Source organism: Oratosquilla oratoria, chromosome 18 (assembly GCF_046742065.1).
Source record: "Oratosquilla oratoria isolate Oo_2021 chromosome 18, ASM4674206v1, whole genome shotgun sequence".
In the NCBI taxonomy this organism is placed as follows: Eukaryota; Metazoa; Arthropoda; class Malacostraca; order Stomatopoda; family Squillidae; genus Oratosquilla; species Oratosquilla oratoria.
Window position 1 is genome coordinate 40,916,296 of NC_134794.1, and position 12,500 is coordinate 40,928,795.

Below are 12,500 nucleotides of genomic sequence, written 5' to 3' on the forward strand. Positions count from 1 at the left end.
CTCTCCCTTTCCTCCTCCTTGTCTTCTTCCCCTTCTTTCTCCTCATCTTCTTCTTCTTTCTATTCCCCTTTCTCCTCCCCGTCTCCCTCCTTGTCGTCTTCTTCCTCCTCCTCGTCTTCTCCCCCTTCTTCCTCTTCTCCCTCTCCCTCCTCGTCGTCTTCTTTCTCCTCCTCCTCGTCTTCTTCCCCTTCTTCCTCCTCGTCCTCTTCCCCTTCCTCCTCCTCCTCCTCCTCCTCCTGACGCCATTCTCCGATACATTTCTCTCTCTGGCGACGGAACGAAGAAGCCCAGATATCTTATCTTATCGGATTTTTTGCCCAAACAAGATTTTTTAGTAACCATATACTCTAACTGTCCTCTCATGGTCTACACACACACACACACACACACACACACACACACACACACACACACACACACACACACACACACACACACACACACACACACACACACATACACACACACACACGCACGCACGCACGCACACACAACATTACCCATAGACCGGCCACAAATGACATCTTGATCTCTCACCCTGTAAGGGGGGAATGGCTGTCGATCACAAGTCCTACACGTGGTCCAAGACCATGGCGAATCATACGTACACACACACACACACACACACACACACACACACACACACACACACACACACACACAAACACACACACACACACACACACACACACACAAAGAGAGAGAGAGAGAGAGAGAGAGAGAGAGAGAGAGAGAGAGAGAGAGAGAGAGAGAGAGAGAGAGAGAGAGAGAGAGAGAGAGAGAGAGAGAGAGAGAGAGAGAGAGAGAGAGAGAGAGAGAGAGAGAGAGAGGGAGGGAGGGAGGGAGGGAGGGAGAGACAGACAGACAGAGAGAGCACTACCTATTGACCGGTTTTATATACGACTTGTTCAGCTCTCATCCGGGAACGCAATACCTGACGATCACGAGTCTGACACGTAATCCAAGAGCTACTGACCCTGTGATTCGTCCGTTGGTCTTCGCCGGCGCCTCCCAGCTGACGTCACAGCGCCAATGCGTCCCTCGGACTTGACTACGGCAGGAGCCTTCGAGGGTCTGAGGAGGACCTGGCACTGGAGGAGCAGGAGGAGGAGGAGGAGGAGGTAAGGGCGGAGTACCCGTGAGTCAAGGGATCGAAATCGGGAGAGGAGTGGGAGGAGGGAAGGAAAGATGGTAAGAAGGAGGAGGAGGAGGAGGAGGAGGAAGAGGAGGAGGAGGAGGAGGAGGAGGAGGAGGAGGGACGGATGGGGAGGAGGGGAGGGGAGGAGGGAAGGAGGAAGGGAGTAGGGAAGGAGGAGGGGAGGAGGGAAGGAGGGGGAAGAGGGAAGGAGGAGGGGAGGAAGAAAGTAGGAGGAGAAAGAAGGAGGAGGGGAGGAGGGAAGGGGGAGAAGGAAAGGAGGAGGGGAGGAAAAGAGGAGAGAAGGAGGAGGAGGGGAAGACGGAAGGAGGGGAAGGAGGGAAGGAGGAGGGGAGAAGGGAAGGAGGGAGGGGAGAGGGAAGGAGGAGGGAAGGAGGAGGGAAGGAGGGGGAAGGAGGGGAGAAGAAGAGTTAGGGCTAATAATGATTTCTGTAAGACTAAGAAAAATTATACACAAAAAAATCACACAGTAAAAACTGAAAATTGTTTCTTTGAGACTAAAAAAAAATATACACAAAAATACATACAAATCGTTTCTGTGAGTCTCAATAAGAAAAAATATACACAAAAAATATACACATTAAGGATTGAAATTTGGTTTGATGAGAAAGGAAAAATATACACAAAAAATACACGTATTAAAGGCTGAAAACAGGGTTTATGGAACAAAAAATACACACATACACACGTTCCTGATAATATACACGGAATCACACACACACACATACATACACACACACACACTCAAGACTAAAGGATGTGAAGAAATAGTTTTCTATATATATACATTAACACTTAGAATAGTTTAGGTGACATGGCCCAGCCTGGAGCAATAAATTAATTCAAATACAAATAGGATAATTAGACACTAAGGAAATATAGAACAAATTAGAACCACACGTGATTTTGTAGCTATGTATGATAAAATGGAGAATAGGAGACAGGACCCCACGAGCGTTGCTCCTTTCCCGTATGCTGCAGTTAGGTAAATACTCATTATTGGTGTCCTATATTGACCTTCTAACATTACCATTGTTGAGCAGAATGACCCCTGATTCAAGAAATTCACAGGGCGTCCCAGTGCAAAAACGTTGTGATCATAGGAGATTTCTACGGTAGGAGCATTGACTGGGAAATCTTAGTAGATCAGGAAAAGCAATATTTTTTAGATGCGGTACAAGACAATTTCCTAAAATAAATAGTTACCGATCCTATGAGGGGAGAGAATACTCTGGACTTACTCTTAACTAAAAATGTGGATCTAACGAGAAACTTAAGGGAGATAGACCAGGCTCTTGAGACCAGCAAGAAATGAAATTTAATAGCATATGGTAAGAATTAAACAGTACGAATAACGTTCTAGTACCTGACTTCAGGAGAGCCAATTTGAAAAGCTGAGAAAATATTTGGGACAATTGGTCACTGAGAAAATATTTGGGACAATTGGTCACTTGTGAGGCCGACCCAGAGAACCGTGATGGGGCGGAGTGTGCGGTCAGCCCGGATGTCACCAACACAGTAAGGTGCCCAGCCCAAGGTCGGGCCATGGTACGCGAACACTGGGTGAAGTTACTCATAAGCGTGAGGTCATCAGCACGTACAGCGATTTGAATGAAATATATAATAACCTAGCTGCTTCGATTTTGATTTCACAAAATAAATTTATTCACCTCAAAACATTAAGATCTAATATATTCCCAAACGGAAGACGGATAGACTGAAAAACAAAATCAGAATAACAAGAGGGCTTTACGCCAGAATAAAAAAAACGGGGAAATGCACCTTAGATCTAAATATAGCTATATGACAAGACTGGTTAAAAAAGAACACGCGTACGGCGAAGTGTAGCTACGAAATTAAGGTTGCCGGACAAGCCAGATCCAACCAAAAGGGCTTCTTTCACCTCTACAGAACAAAGAAACGAGGAAAAGATAGGCTCATTATAAACGACGAGGATGTCATATTAGAATCGGAGGAAAAAACGAGCGAGGCGTTGAACAAATATTTTCTCACAGTATTTACAGAGGAGAGATTAGATATGGTACTTGACTACAACTCGATATTCAGTGGGGATGAGGGAAGTAGACTTACTAAAATCAGCATTAGAAAGGCAAAAGTTGTCAGATTGATAGACTTATAGCTACGAAATTCCCAGATCCAGACGAAATTTTTTCAAGAGTGCTAAAAGAATTTAAATTTGAAATCTGCGAACAATTAACGGAAATATTTAACAAGTCGGTAGACACTGGTTTTGTGCCTATTTATTGAGGGCAGGCAAACGTTGTCCCTGTTTAAAAAAAAAAAAAAAAAAAAAAGTGACATATAGTCTTTGCACAAGTACAGGCCAATCAGTTTGACGTCAGTTATAGGTAAAATTCCAGAATCAATAACAGCTAATATAATCAGAGGTCACATCGAGAGATAATTTGATTCGTGACTCCTAGCATAGGTTCACCAAGGGCAAGTCACGTGTAACTAATCTTCTATCTTTTTACACTAATGTCTACGAGGCGTGAGATAACAATGGTAGTTACGATGTTATTCACCTTGACTTTAGCAAAGCATTCGATAAGGTACCCCACCAGAAACTTCTAAATAAAGTAACAAAGCCCATGGCATAGGAAGAAAAATATTTGAATGGATTAGAGCATATCTGTGATAGAAAACTGCATCATAGACGGTGTAAAATCCAAATGGGGAAGTGTTAATAGTGGAGTTCCACAGGGTTTTGGGTTCCTTATTGTTCATTATGTATATAAACGACTTGGGTAATAGGATTAATGGTGATGTTAATAAGTTTGCGGACGACACTAAATAGGACGCCAAATTAACTCAGAAGACGCCGAGATACTGCAGGAAGATCTTAAAAATTTGTTCACATGATCTGTGAAATGTCAAATGGACTGCAAGACCTCAAAGTACAGTGTGTTAAACGTACGTCTACGCAACCCAGATGGCAGGTATACCTTATATATATATATATATATATATATATATATATATATATATATATATATATATATATATGTATGTATATATATATATACATATATATATATGTATATATGTATGTATATATCTTTTCTATAGAAAACTGAGTGCGAGAGAGACTTGAGAGTTCTAGCGACTCCTGACCTCAAAACCCAGGAAACAGTGCATCAGGGCTGTGTTGTGTTTGGGTTCACACAACACAATTCACATATAAATTCGCACAAGCAATAACAAAATAAAATGAAATAAAAACACCGGTCTCGCAAACACACCGCAAACTTATGTAAACCCCGAACACAAACACGGCTTACTTGTTAATGGACCACCACCTGCCCCATCTCGTTAGCTGGGTCACAGCAGGTGGCGCGAAGTACACGAAAACCGGATTAACACGGGCCAGAGAGAGAGAGAGAGAGAGAGAGAGAGAGAGAGAGAGAGAGAGAGAGAGAGAGAGAGAGAAAGGATTGGGAGGAGGAGAGGGGAAGATCAGGGAAGAGGGAAGAAAGGGATGGTGGAAGGTGGAGGAGGAAAGAAGGAGGGAAGGAGGAGGAGGAGGGAAAAAGGAGGAGGGAAGCAAGAGAAGAGGAGGAGGGGAGGAGGAGGGGAGGAGGAGGAGGAGGAGGAGAGAAGAAGAGGGAGAAGAGAAGGAGAAGGAGGGAAGGAGGAGGAGAAGGGAAGGAGGAGGAGGGAAGAAGGAGGAGGAGGGAAAGGAGGAGGGAAGCAAGAGAAGAGGAGGAGGAAGAGAAGGAGGGAAGGAGGAGAAGGAGGAGAGAAGGAGGAGGAGGAGAACGGGTGGACGGAAGGGGAAAAGGAGGGAAGGAGGGAAGGAGGGGAGGAGGAGGAGGGGAGGAGGAGAGAGAGAGAGAGAATGGGCGGAAGTCCTAGCACCAAGGGCAAAGGTAAAGTCTTCGGTCTACACCTCCAAGTCTCACTCTGATTCACTGTACATAACGGCCCTGTTCACACTAGCAGCTTGAACCGCGGCGGTTCATTTACAGTGCAAGTCAATGGAGGAGTCCACAAACAACCGCGCACTTTTTCCTTGGCTATGCTGTACAGCCGCGGTTTCCATGCGGTTCAAACCGCTTGTGTGAATAGGTCTTAAGTCTCACTGCTCCTCCTATGCATTGTTCAAATTTCTTGGACCGACGCAGGAATCCTGTGGACGGGATTACAGACACGGCATAGTGGTACCGTTCGGGACCCTCAATCCAGTGGTTACCTGGGCGAGTACCGCAGTTGATTGTTGTAAGAGAAGACGAGACTACTTTATGGATAAGAATGACAGGTGGTAAGGGACATGGAACTGCCTAGTGTAGGCCTTAGGGTCTCTAGCAGTCTCCTCCATTCTTATGTCTTTATGCTAATGCTAAATTGAGACCCCTCAATGAGCTAAAATATAAATCAATAAAAATGAATAAATGAATAAATAAATGGGTGCATCCCTTATAAGGAATTATCCCACTGGGCTACTTTGCCTCCAACCTCCGATTTGTCGACGATACCGCCTACCTCCAGCACTTTTTCCGCCGTCAAATCACTTTGGCATACTATTTTGTTTTCTCAACAAAAATACATAGAGTGTTACTTGATATTATGCTGGAGGAAGATTAATTATTTTCCCCCAGCATATCGGCTTCCTTCCCGAAAGCTGGAGGACTTCAAATTTGCTCCAACAGTTGGAGGAAAAATAGCCCAGTGTGATAACGGGTTTAATTGTAATTATTTTTTTTTATTTAAAATGTCACACAAGAACATAAAAATGGAAGAGACTGCAAGAGGCCATATAACCAACACTAGACAGTTCCATAGTTACTTTTGGTAAATAGACACAAAAACTCCAGAGGTGAAGAGCTTACGCCAGGAGGCGCTGAGTAACTGCGGCCGAAGCCGTCACCTATGCCGAGAATCGAAGAGGAGTGCGAGATTCGAACCCACAACTAAAGGCCGCTTCACACTCGGTCGATTCAGCGTCGACCGTTGAGAGTTCGTTTGAGTAGACACGACTTCGGTTACAAGATTTGAATTTTCAAATCTCCAACTGTCAAACGACCTTGACGAGAGTTGGCCAAGATGTTTAAACGTTCTTAGGGAAATCTAGAATATAGTAATCAAATTTTTCGTCTAGCTAGTCAAATTCACAGTGGTTGACGGTAATCTGCCCAGTGTGAAGCGGGCGAACGCGAGACCAGTACGCTTCCGATGACGCTACCAGCCCACTACCAGGAATGCGGGATTCAAACACAAGCACTACCGGAGGGAAGAAAACGCTGAATATCGGTGACACCACCAGCGCACTACCAGGAGTGCGGGATTCGAACACATGCATCACCAGGAATGCGGGACTCGAACGCGAGCACTACCAGAGGGAAGAATTCACTGAATACTAGTGACGCAACCAGCGCACTACCAGGAGTGCGGGGTTCGAACGCACGCACTAGATATTGGCCCCTCGAAATTCGATTCCAAGACGCCTCCGACCTCGTTCTTCTTCTTGAAGAAAATTTGACTCCGAGACGCCTCCGACTTCCTTCTTCTTCTTGAAGAAAATTCGACTCAGGGGTTCCCGACTCCAGCCCGAGAGCTCTTGAGAAGCTTCGATGTGTCTACTTTTCCTCTGAAGGGTCTCAAGTTCCCCCCTTCTCAAAGTCCTGAGTGGTACTTCTTTTTCTACCTCTCTGTCTCTACTCCCCTCCCTCCGTCTCTCCTTCTCTCTTTCTCTTTGACAAACCTAAAAAACTCAAGAGGGAGAAGAAGAAAAATAAGAGGGCGAAGAAGAAAAAGAAGAAGAAAAAGAAGAGGAAGAAGAAGAAGAAGAAGAGGGAGGAGGAAAAAGAAGGTCAAGAAGAATAAGAAGAGGAAGAAGATATCCCTTTTTCTATGATCAGACCCAGAGCATTTTTTCCCAAAACTTCCCTCCCGTTTTCTGTTTCAAAGTACTTCAAGAATCGTACTTTGATCAAAGTGTTCCATTTTTATTTCTTTAAGATACGTTTTGCTCGGCGCAATCATCGCTCAACGATGATCGTCAAATGATTGTCCAAAGCACCTCTTTTTTTTTTTTTTTTTTTTTTTTTTTTTTTTTGAGAGAGAGAGAGAGAGAGAGTGAGAGAGAGAGAGAGAGAGAGAGAGAGAGAGAGAGTGAGAGAGAGAGAGAGAGAGAGAGAGAGAGAGAGAGAGAGAGAGAGAGAGAGAGAGAGAGAGAGAGAGAGAGAGAGAGAGAGAGTGAGAGAGAGAGAGAGAGAGAGGAGAGAGAGAGAGAGAGAGAGAGAGAGAGAGAGTAGCGGCAATCGCTCGCTCGAAGACAGAGCCCCATCATTCAAAACACAAATAATGAGTGTTCTAAATAATCGTTCGACGATCATCGTTCACTCCTCTCCGATTCCCAACAGTGACCGTTCATGACCTGCCCTAACAACAGTCCCGCCAAAGCACATGCACATTGCACAAAGGTGGCGCCTTCGGCCGCAGCTACTCTCCCTCTCTCTGTATTACGTCACTTCCGTTCACTACCAGCGCAAGAACAGAATTCTTTCTCAACTGGTCCCACCGCAGCCTTTACAAAACCACTTCACTAACTTGACCATAATCAAACCTTCTTCAAGATATTCAATAAAAATAAGTAAATAAATAATTAACTAATGAACAAATTAATAACTATGACAATAATAATAATAATAATAATGATAATAATAGTAATAATAATAATAATAATAATAATAATAATAATAATAATAATAATAATAATAATAATAATAATAATAATAATAATAATAATAATAATAATAATAATAATAATAATAATAATAATAATAATAATAATAATAATAATAATAATAATAATAATAATAATAATAATAATGATAATGATAACAATAACAATAATAACAATAATAATGTTAATATTCCTATTAATAAATTTAGCATAAAACACCCCGAGGAAGGGACCATTGTCTCTAAAACGTTTATCGGGAACGTTCGTATTAATGGACATGGAACTGCCTAGTGTAGGCCTTATGGTCTCTTGCAGTCCCCTCCATTCTTGTGTACTTACAGTCTTCGTCGGTGGCCACGACGTCACAGACTTGGGTCCAACTGTGAGATGATAACGTCTCTCCTAAGCAGACCTCGTACCTGGGACGGAGGAAGAGGTAATCCATGACGCTAACTTCATTCACTGATAGAGTTGCCAGATTCGCTTTTTTCTAATTCTTATTGTTATTATGAATATTTTTTGCAACTTTCACAGGTGAAAAATAATCAGGCAAATTGATATTTAGACTCGGTAGATGGGGATGGAGAAGAAAGGCAATGTGTACAAGAAGGGAAGAGGGCAAAAGCAAGGGAAGGGAAGAGAAGGGAATGGAAGGGAAGGTAAGGGAAGGGAAGGGCACGGAAGGGGAAGAGGGGAAGAGGAAGGAAAGGGAGAGAAGAGAAATACAAAATGGAAAAAAAGACTCCATCAAGAAAACAACTCTTGAAGAACGAGGAGGAGGCGGAGGAGGAGGAGGGGGAGGAGGAGGAGTAGGAGTAGGAGGAGGAGGAGGAGGAGGAAGAGGAGGACCTCCTACCTGGTGGCTGGGACAAGTCCGCTGATCCTATGCTCCCTACTGACAATGTTCGACGAATGGCCGGGGTGGCCCATGAGACCGTCCACCTTCCGCCAGGTGAGTTTGTAGCCCCTGACGCTAGCCACCCGGGGACCTCGGCTCCTGACGCCGACCACGACTTCGCCGGCGCCTTCGTCAGCGTTTCCCCCCTCCTCGGGGGCTGGGAGGGTCACCGACGACTCGACTCCGCCCTCCATTTCCCCCCAGTGGACAGTCATGTTCTTGCTGTGCACAGGGCCGAAGCCCAGGTAGAAACTCGGACCTGCAGCAGCCAAGGCCGAAGTGGTGACAGTATTAGTAGTAATAGTTAAAGAAGAAGATGAGGAAGAAGAGGAAGAGGAAGAAAAGGAAGAGGAAGAGGAGGAAGAAGAGGAAGAAGAGAAAGAGGAAAAAGAGGAAGAAGAGGAAGAGGAAGAAGAGGAAGAAGAGAAATAGGAAGGGGAGGAAGAGGAAGAAGAAGAAGAAGAGGAAGGAGAAGAGGAAGAAGAGGAAGAGGAAGAGAAAGAGGAAGAAGAGGAAGAGGAAGAAAGAAGAGGAAGAAGGAAAGAAAAGGAGCAAGAAGGAAGAAGAAGAAGAAGAAGAAGAAGAAGAAGAAGAAGAAGAAGAAGAAGAAGAAGAAGAAGAAGAAGAAGAAGAAGAAGAAAAAGAAGAAGAAGAAGAAGAAGAAGAAGAAGAAGAAGAAGAAGAAAAGGAAGAAGAAGAAGAAGAAGGAGGAAGAAAAAGAAGAGGAAGAAGGAAAAAAGAAGAGGAAGAAGGAAGAAAAAGAAGAGGAAGAAGGAAGAAAAAGAAGAGGAAGAAGAAGAAGGAAGAAAAAGAAGTGCAAGAAGAAAAAAGAAGAGGAAGAAGGAGGAAATAGAAGAGGAAGAAGGAAGAAAAAGAAGAGGAAGAAGGAGAAAAAAGAGGAAGGAGGAAAAAAGAAGAGGAAGAAGAAGGAAGAAGGAAGAAGAAGAAGAATGAAGAAGGGAGAAGGATGAAGAAAGAAAAAGAACAGGAAGATTAACAACATTAGTAATAACAATGATAATTATAATAATAATAATAGCAATAATAATAATAATAATAATAATAATAATAATAATAATAATAATAATAATAATAATAATAATAATAATAATAATAATAATAATTATAATAATAATAATAATTATGATAATAATAATAATAATAGTAATAACAACAACAACAACAACGATAACAATAATAGTAATAATAATAATGATATTAATAACAATAATAATAGCAATAGCAATAATAGAAATAGAAACAAGAATAGATTTATATATATATATATATATATATATATATATACATATATATATACATATATATATATATACATATATATATATATATATACATACATATATATATATATATATATATATATATATATATATATATATATATATATATATATACTAACGGTAATAACAATTAATGCTCATTACCATCACCCTTGCCCAGGGTGTTTGTCTCACCTTTCTCCTTCTGCGTGGGCACCCTGGGGATCTTGAGGAAGGTGCAGACAACAGCGTCATCGGGACAATCAGGATTCGAACCCACCAGACAGAAACGGTATTGCTGGGCGTACTTGAGGCCGTCCTCGATGACGTAACTCGTCCTCGAGGTGTCGAGGGCGAGATTGCCGAGCTCTCGGACCGTGACCTGGGACAGGACGGTGGCGAGATTGGGTCACATTGGGTCAACTACGCAAGGTCATCAGATTAAAGGTGGCTAGCATGCTACTTACTTTCGCTAGTTGGTTTGAGTAGCAACGACATCGGTTACACTATTCTAGACTTCTGTAAGAACATCTCATGCTATTTGTTTTTGCTAATTATTTTGACTAACAACGAGATGAGTAGCAATTTTCAAGACTAAGAACATAACAATTTTGTGTCTAACATTCATATTCTAAGTTTATTATCCTCTCTTAGTTCATTCAGCTTCTCAGACAGAAGAGTCATTTGACATTCGGAAATTTGAAAAAACAAAAGATCCTAACCGAAGTCGTTTTTACTCAAACGAAGAAACAAAAGCAAGTAGCATGCTAGCGAGAAATGTGACACCACCAGTTTAAGTTTAAGAAGGAAATGGGCAAGAATTGGTTTACCAATACAGTGATTAACGAATGGAATAAACTCAGTAGCTATGTAGTCAGTGAGTGATAACAATGGGCTGTTTTAAAAGATAAGATAACTTTGAGGATAGGGGTGACAGGTGGCAGGGGACATGGAACTGCCTAGTGTAGGCCTTAAGGTCTCTTGCAGTCTCCTCCAGCTTTATGTTCTTAGGTCACGAGGATAGAAGCGTTGGTAAACTATAGTTCGTAAAGGCAACAGCCTTCGGCTTATTAAGACCGTCCTGTGGAGCTGGGACTCGCTGCACTGTTTATGACCCCGAACAATGTGACGGGATTGTTGAGATGGGAGTTTTTATTTTCATATTTTATGTATTTATTTGTTGTTATTTTTCGTGTGTGTGTGTGTGTCTGTGTGTGTGTGTGTGTGTGTGTGTGTGTGTGTGTGTGTGTGTGTGTGTGTGTGTGTGTGTGTGTGTGTGTGTGTGTGTGTGTGATTCACCATGGTCTTGGATCACGTGTTGGACTCGTGATCAACAGTTATTAACCTCCCGGATGAGAGCTCAGAGCTCGTATGACCGATCTATGGGTAATACTGTGACCTTACACGCACACACAACTCCCCACCCACGAGAGTTGGAGTAACAACCCGCAGCGCAGCGATACTGAAATTATTTCAGCCCTGGGCAGGATTCGAACCTGGACCGTCGCAGTGGCAGGCGAGAACTTTGACCACTGCGCCACGAGTTGTGTGTGTGTGTGTGTGTGTGTGTGTGTGTGTGTGTGTGTGTGTGTGTGTGTGTGTGTGTGTGTGTGTGTGTATTTACCTAGTTGTATTTACCTAGTTGTATTTTACGGGAAGGGGAGCTATGCTCGTAGTGTCCCGTCTTCATATCTCATTTTATCTAAACTATTTTTAAATTCATGTATTGTTTTTGCACACACTACTTTCTCATCTAACTTGTTCCAAATGTCTATTACTCTGTGAGGAAAGCTGTTCTTTTTCAGATCTCTTCTATAGCTGTCTTTCTTGATTTTCTGTGTGTGTGTGTACGTGTGTGTTTGTGTATGTGTGTGTGTGCTTGTGTGTTCTAGTTACTTTTCTAACTGTCGCTGGCGTCGACAAAAACCCACACAAACCCTCTCCACGATGTCAAACCTTATCAGTTATCATTTATGACGTCACACATATGACGTAGCCATATCTCCTAATGACGGGATGGGGGACAAAAATCTTGCGACAGTTGGCAACCGCCCTGCCGTGAGCTGCCAGATACTGACACCTACAGAAACAAGAACCATTTTTGGCTCTGTGTTGTACCTCATTACAGCTGTGACGTGATGGGCCGTCACACGTGCACGCGCGCGCGCACACACACACACATACACACACACACACACACACACACACACACACACACACACACACACACACACACACCGCCCGCCCTTCACATCACATTCGCTCTTGAGGGCGTAGGAGACGAGACGCGATGTGGGTTGGACGCTAACGTGTGTCGTTTTCTGATTCAATATGGCGCCAGTTGGATGTGTCATTACAGAATACATAATGAGTTGTTCATATTCGAATAAATGAATAAAAAAAATTATGACAGAGTAACGATGATTATGTAAACAAATGAATTATAATGAATAGGTCAAT

General features: G+C 42.8%; 1 protein-coding gene across 1 annotated transcript in view; it reads right to left on the minus strand.

Moving 5' to 3' along the window:
- The window catches only part of LOC143035166 (uncharacterized), a 35,422-nt gene that overhangs the window by 13,850 nt on the left and 9,072 nt on the right, over positions 1-12,500 (minus strand). The window contains exons 3-6 of the mRNA XM_076201809.1: positions 10,236-10,422; positions 8,719-9,019; positions 8,202-8,281; positions 977-1,091 (exon numbers count right to left, since the gene is read on the minus strand). Of these exons, the coding sequence (XP_076057924.1) occupies positions 977-1,091; positions 8,202-8,281; positions 8,719-9,019; positions 10,236-10,422 (683 nt within the window). The remainder of the gene's footprint in view (positions 1-976; positions 1,092-8,201; positions 8,282-8,718; positions 9,020-10,235; positions 10,423-12,500) is intronic.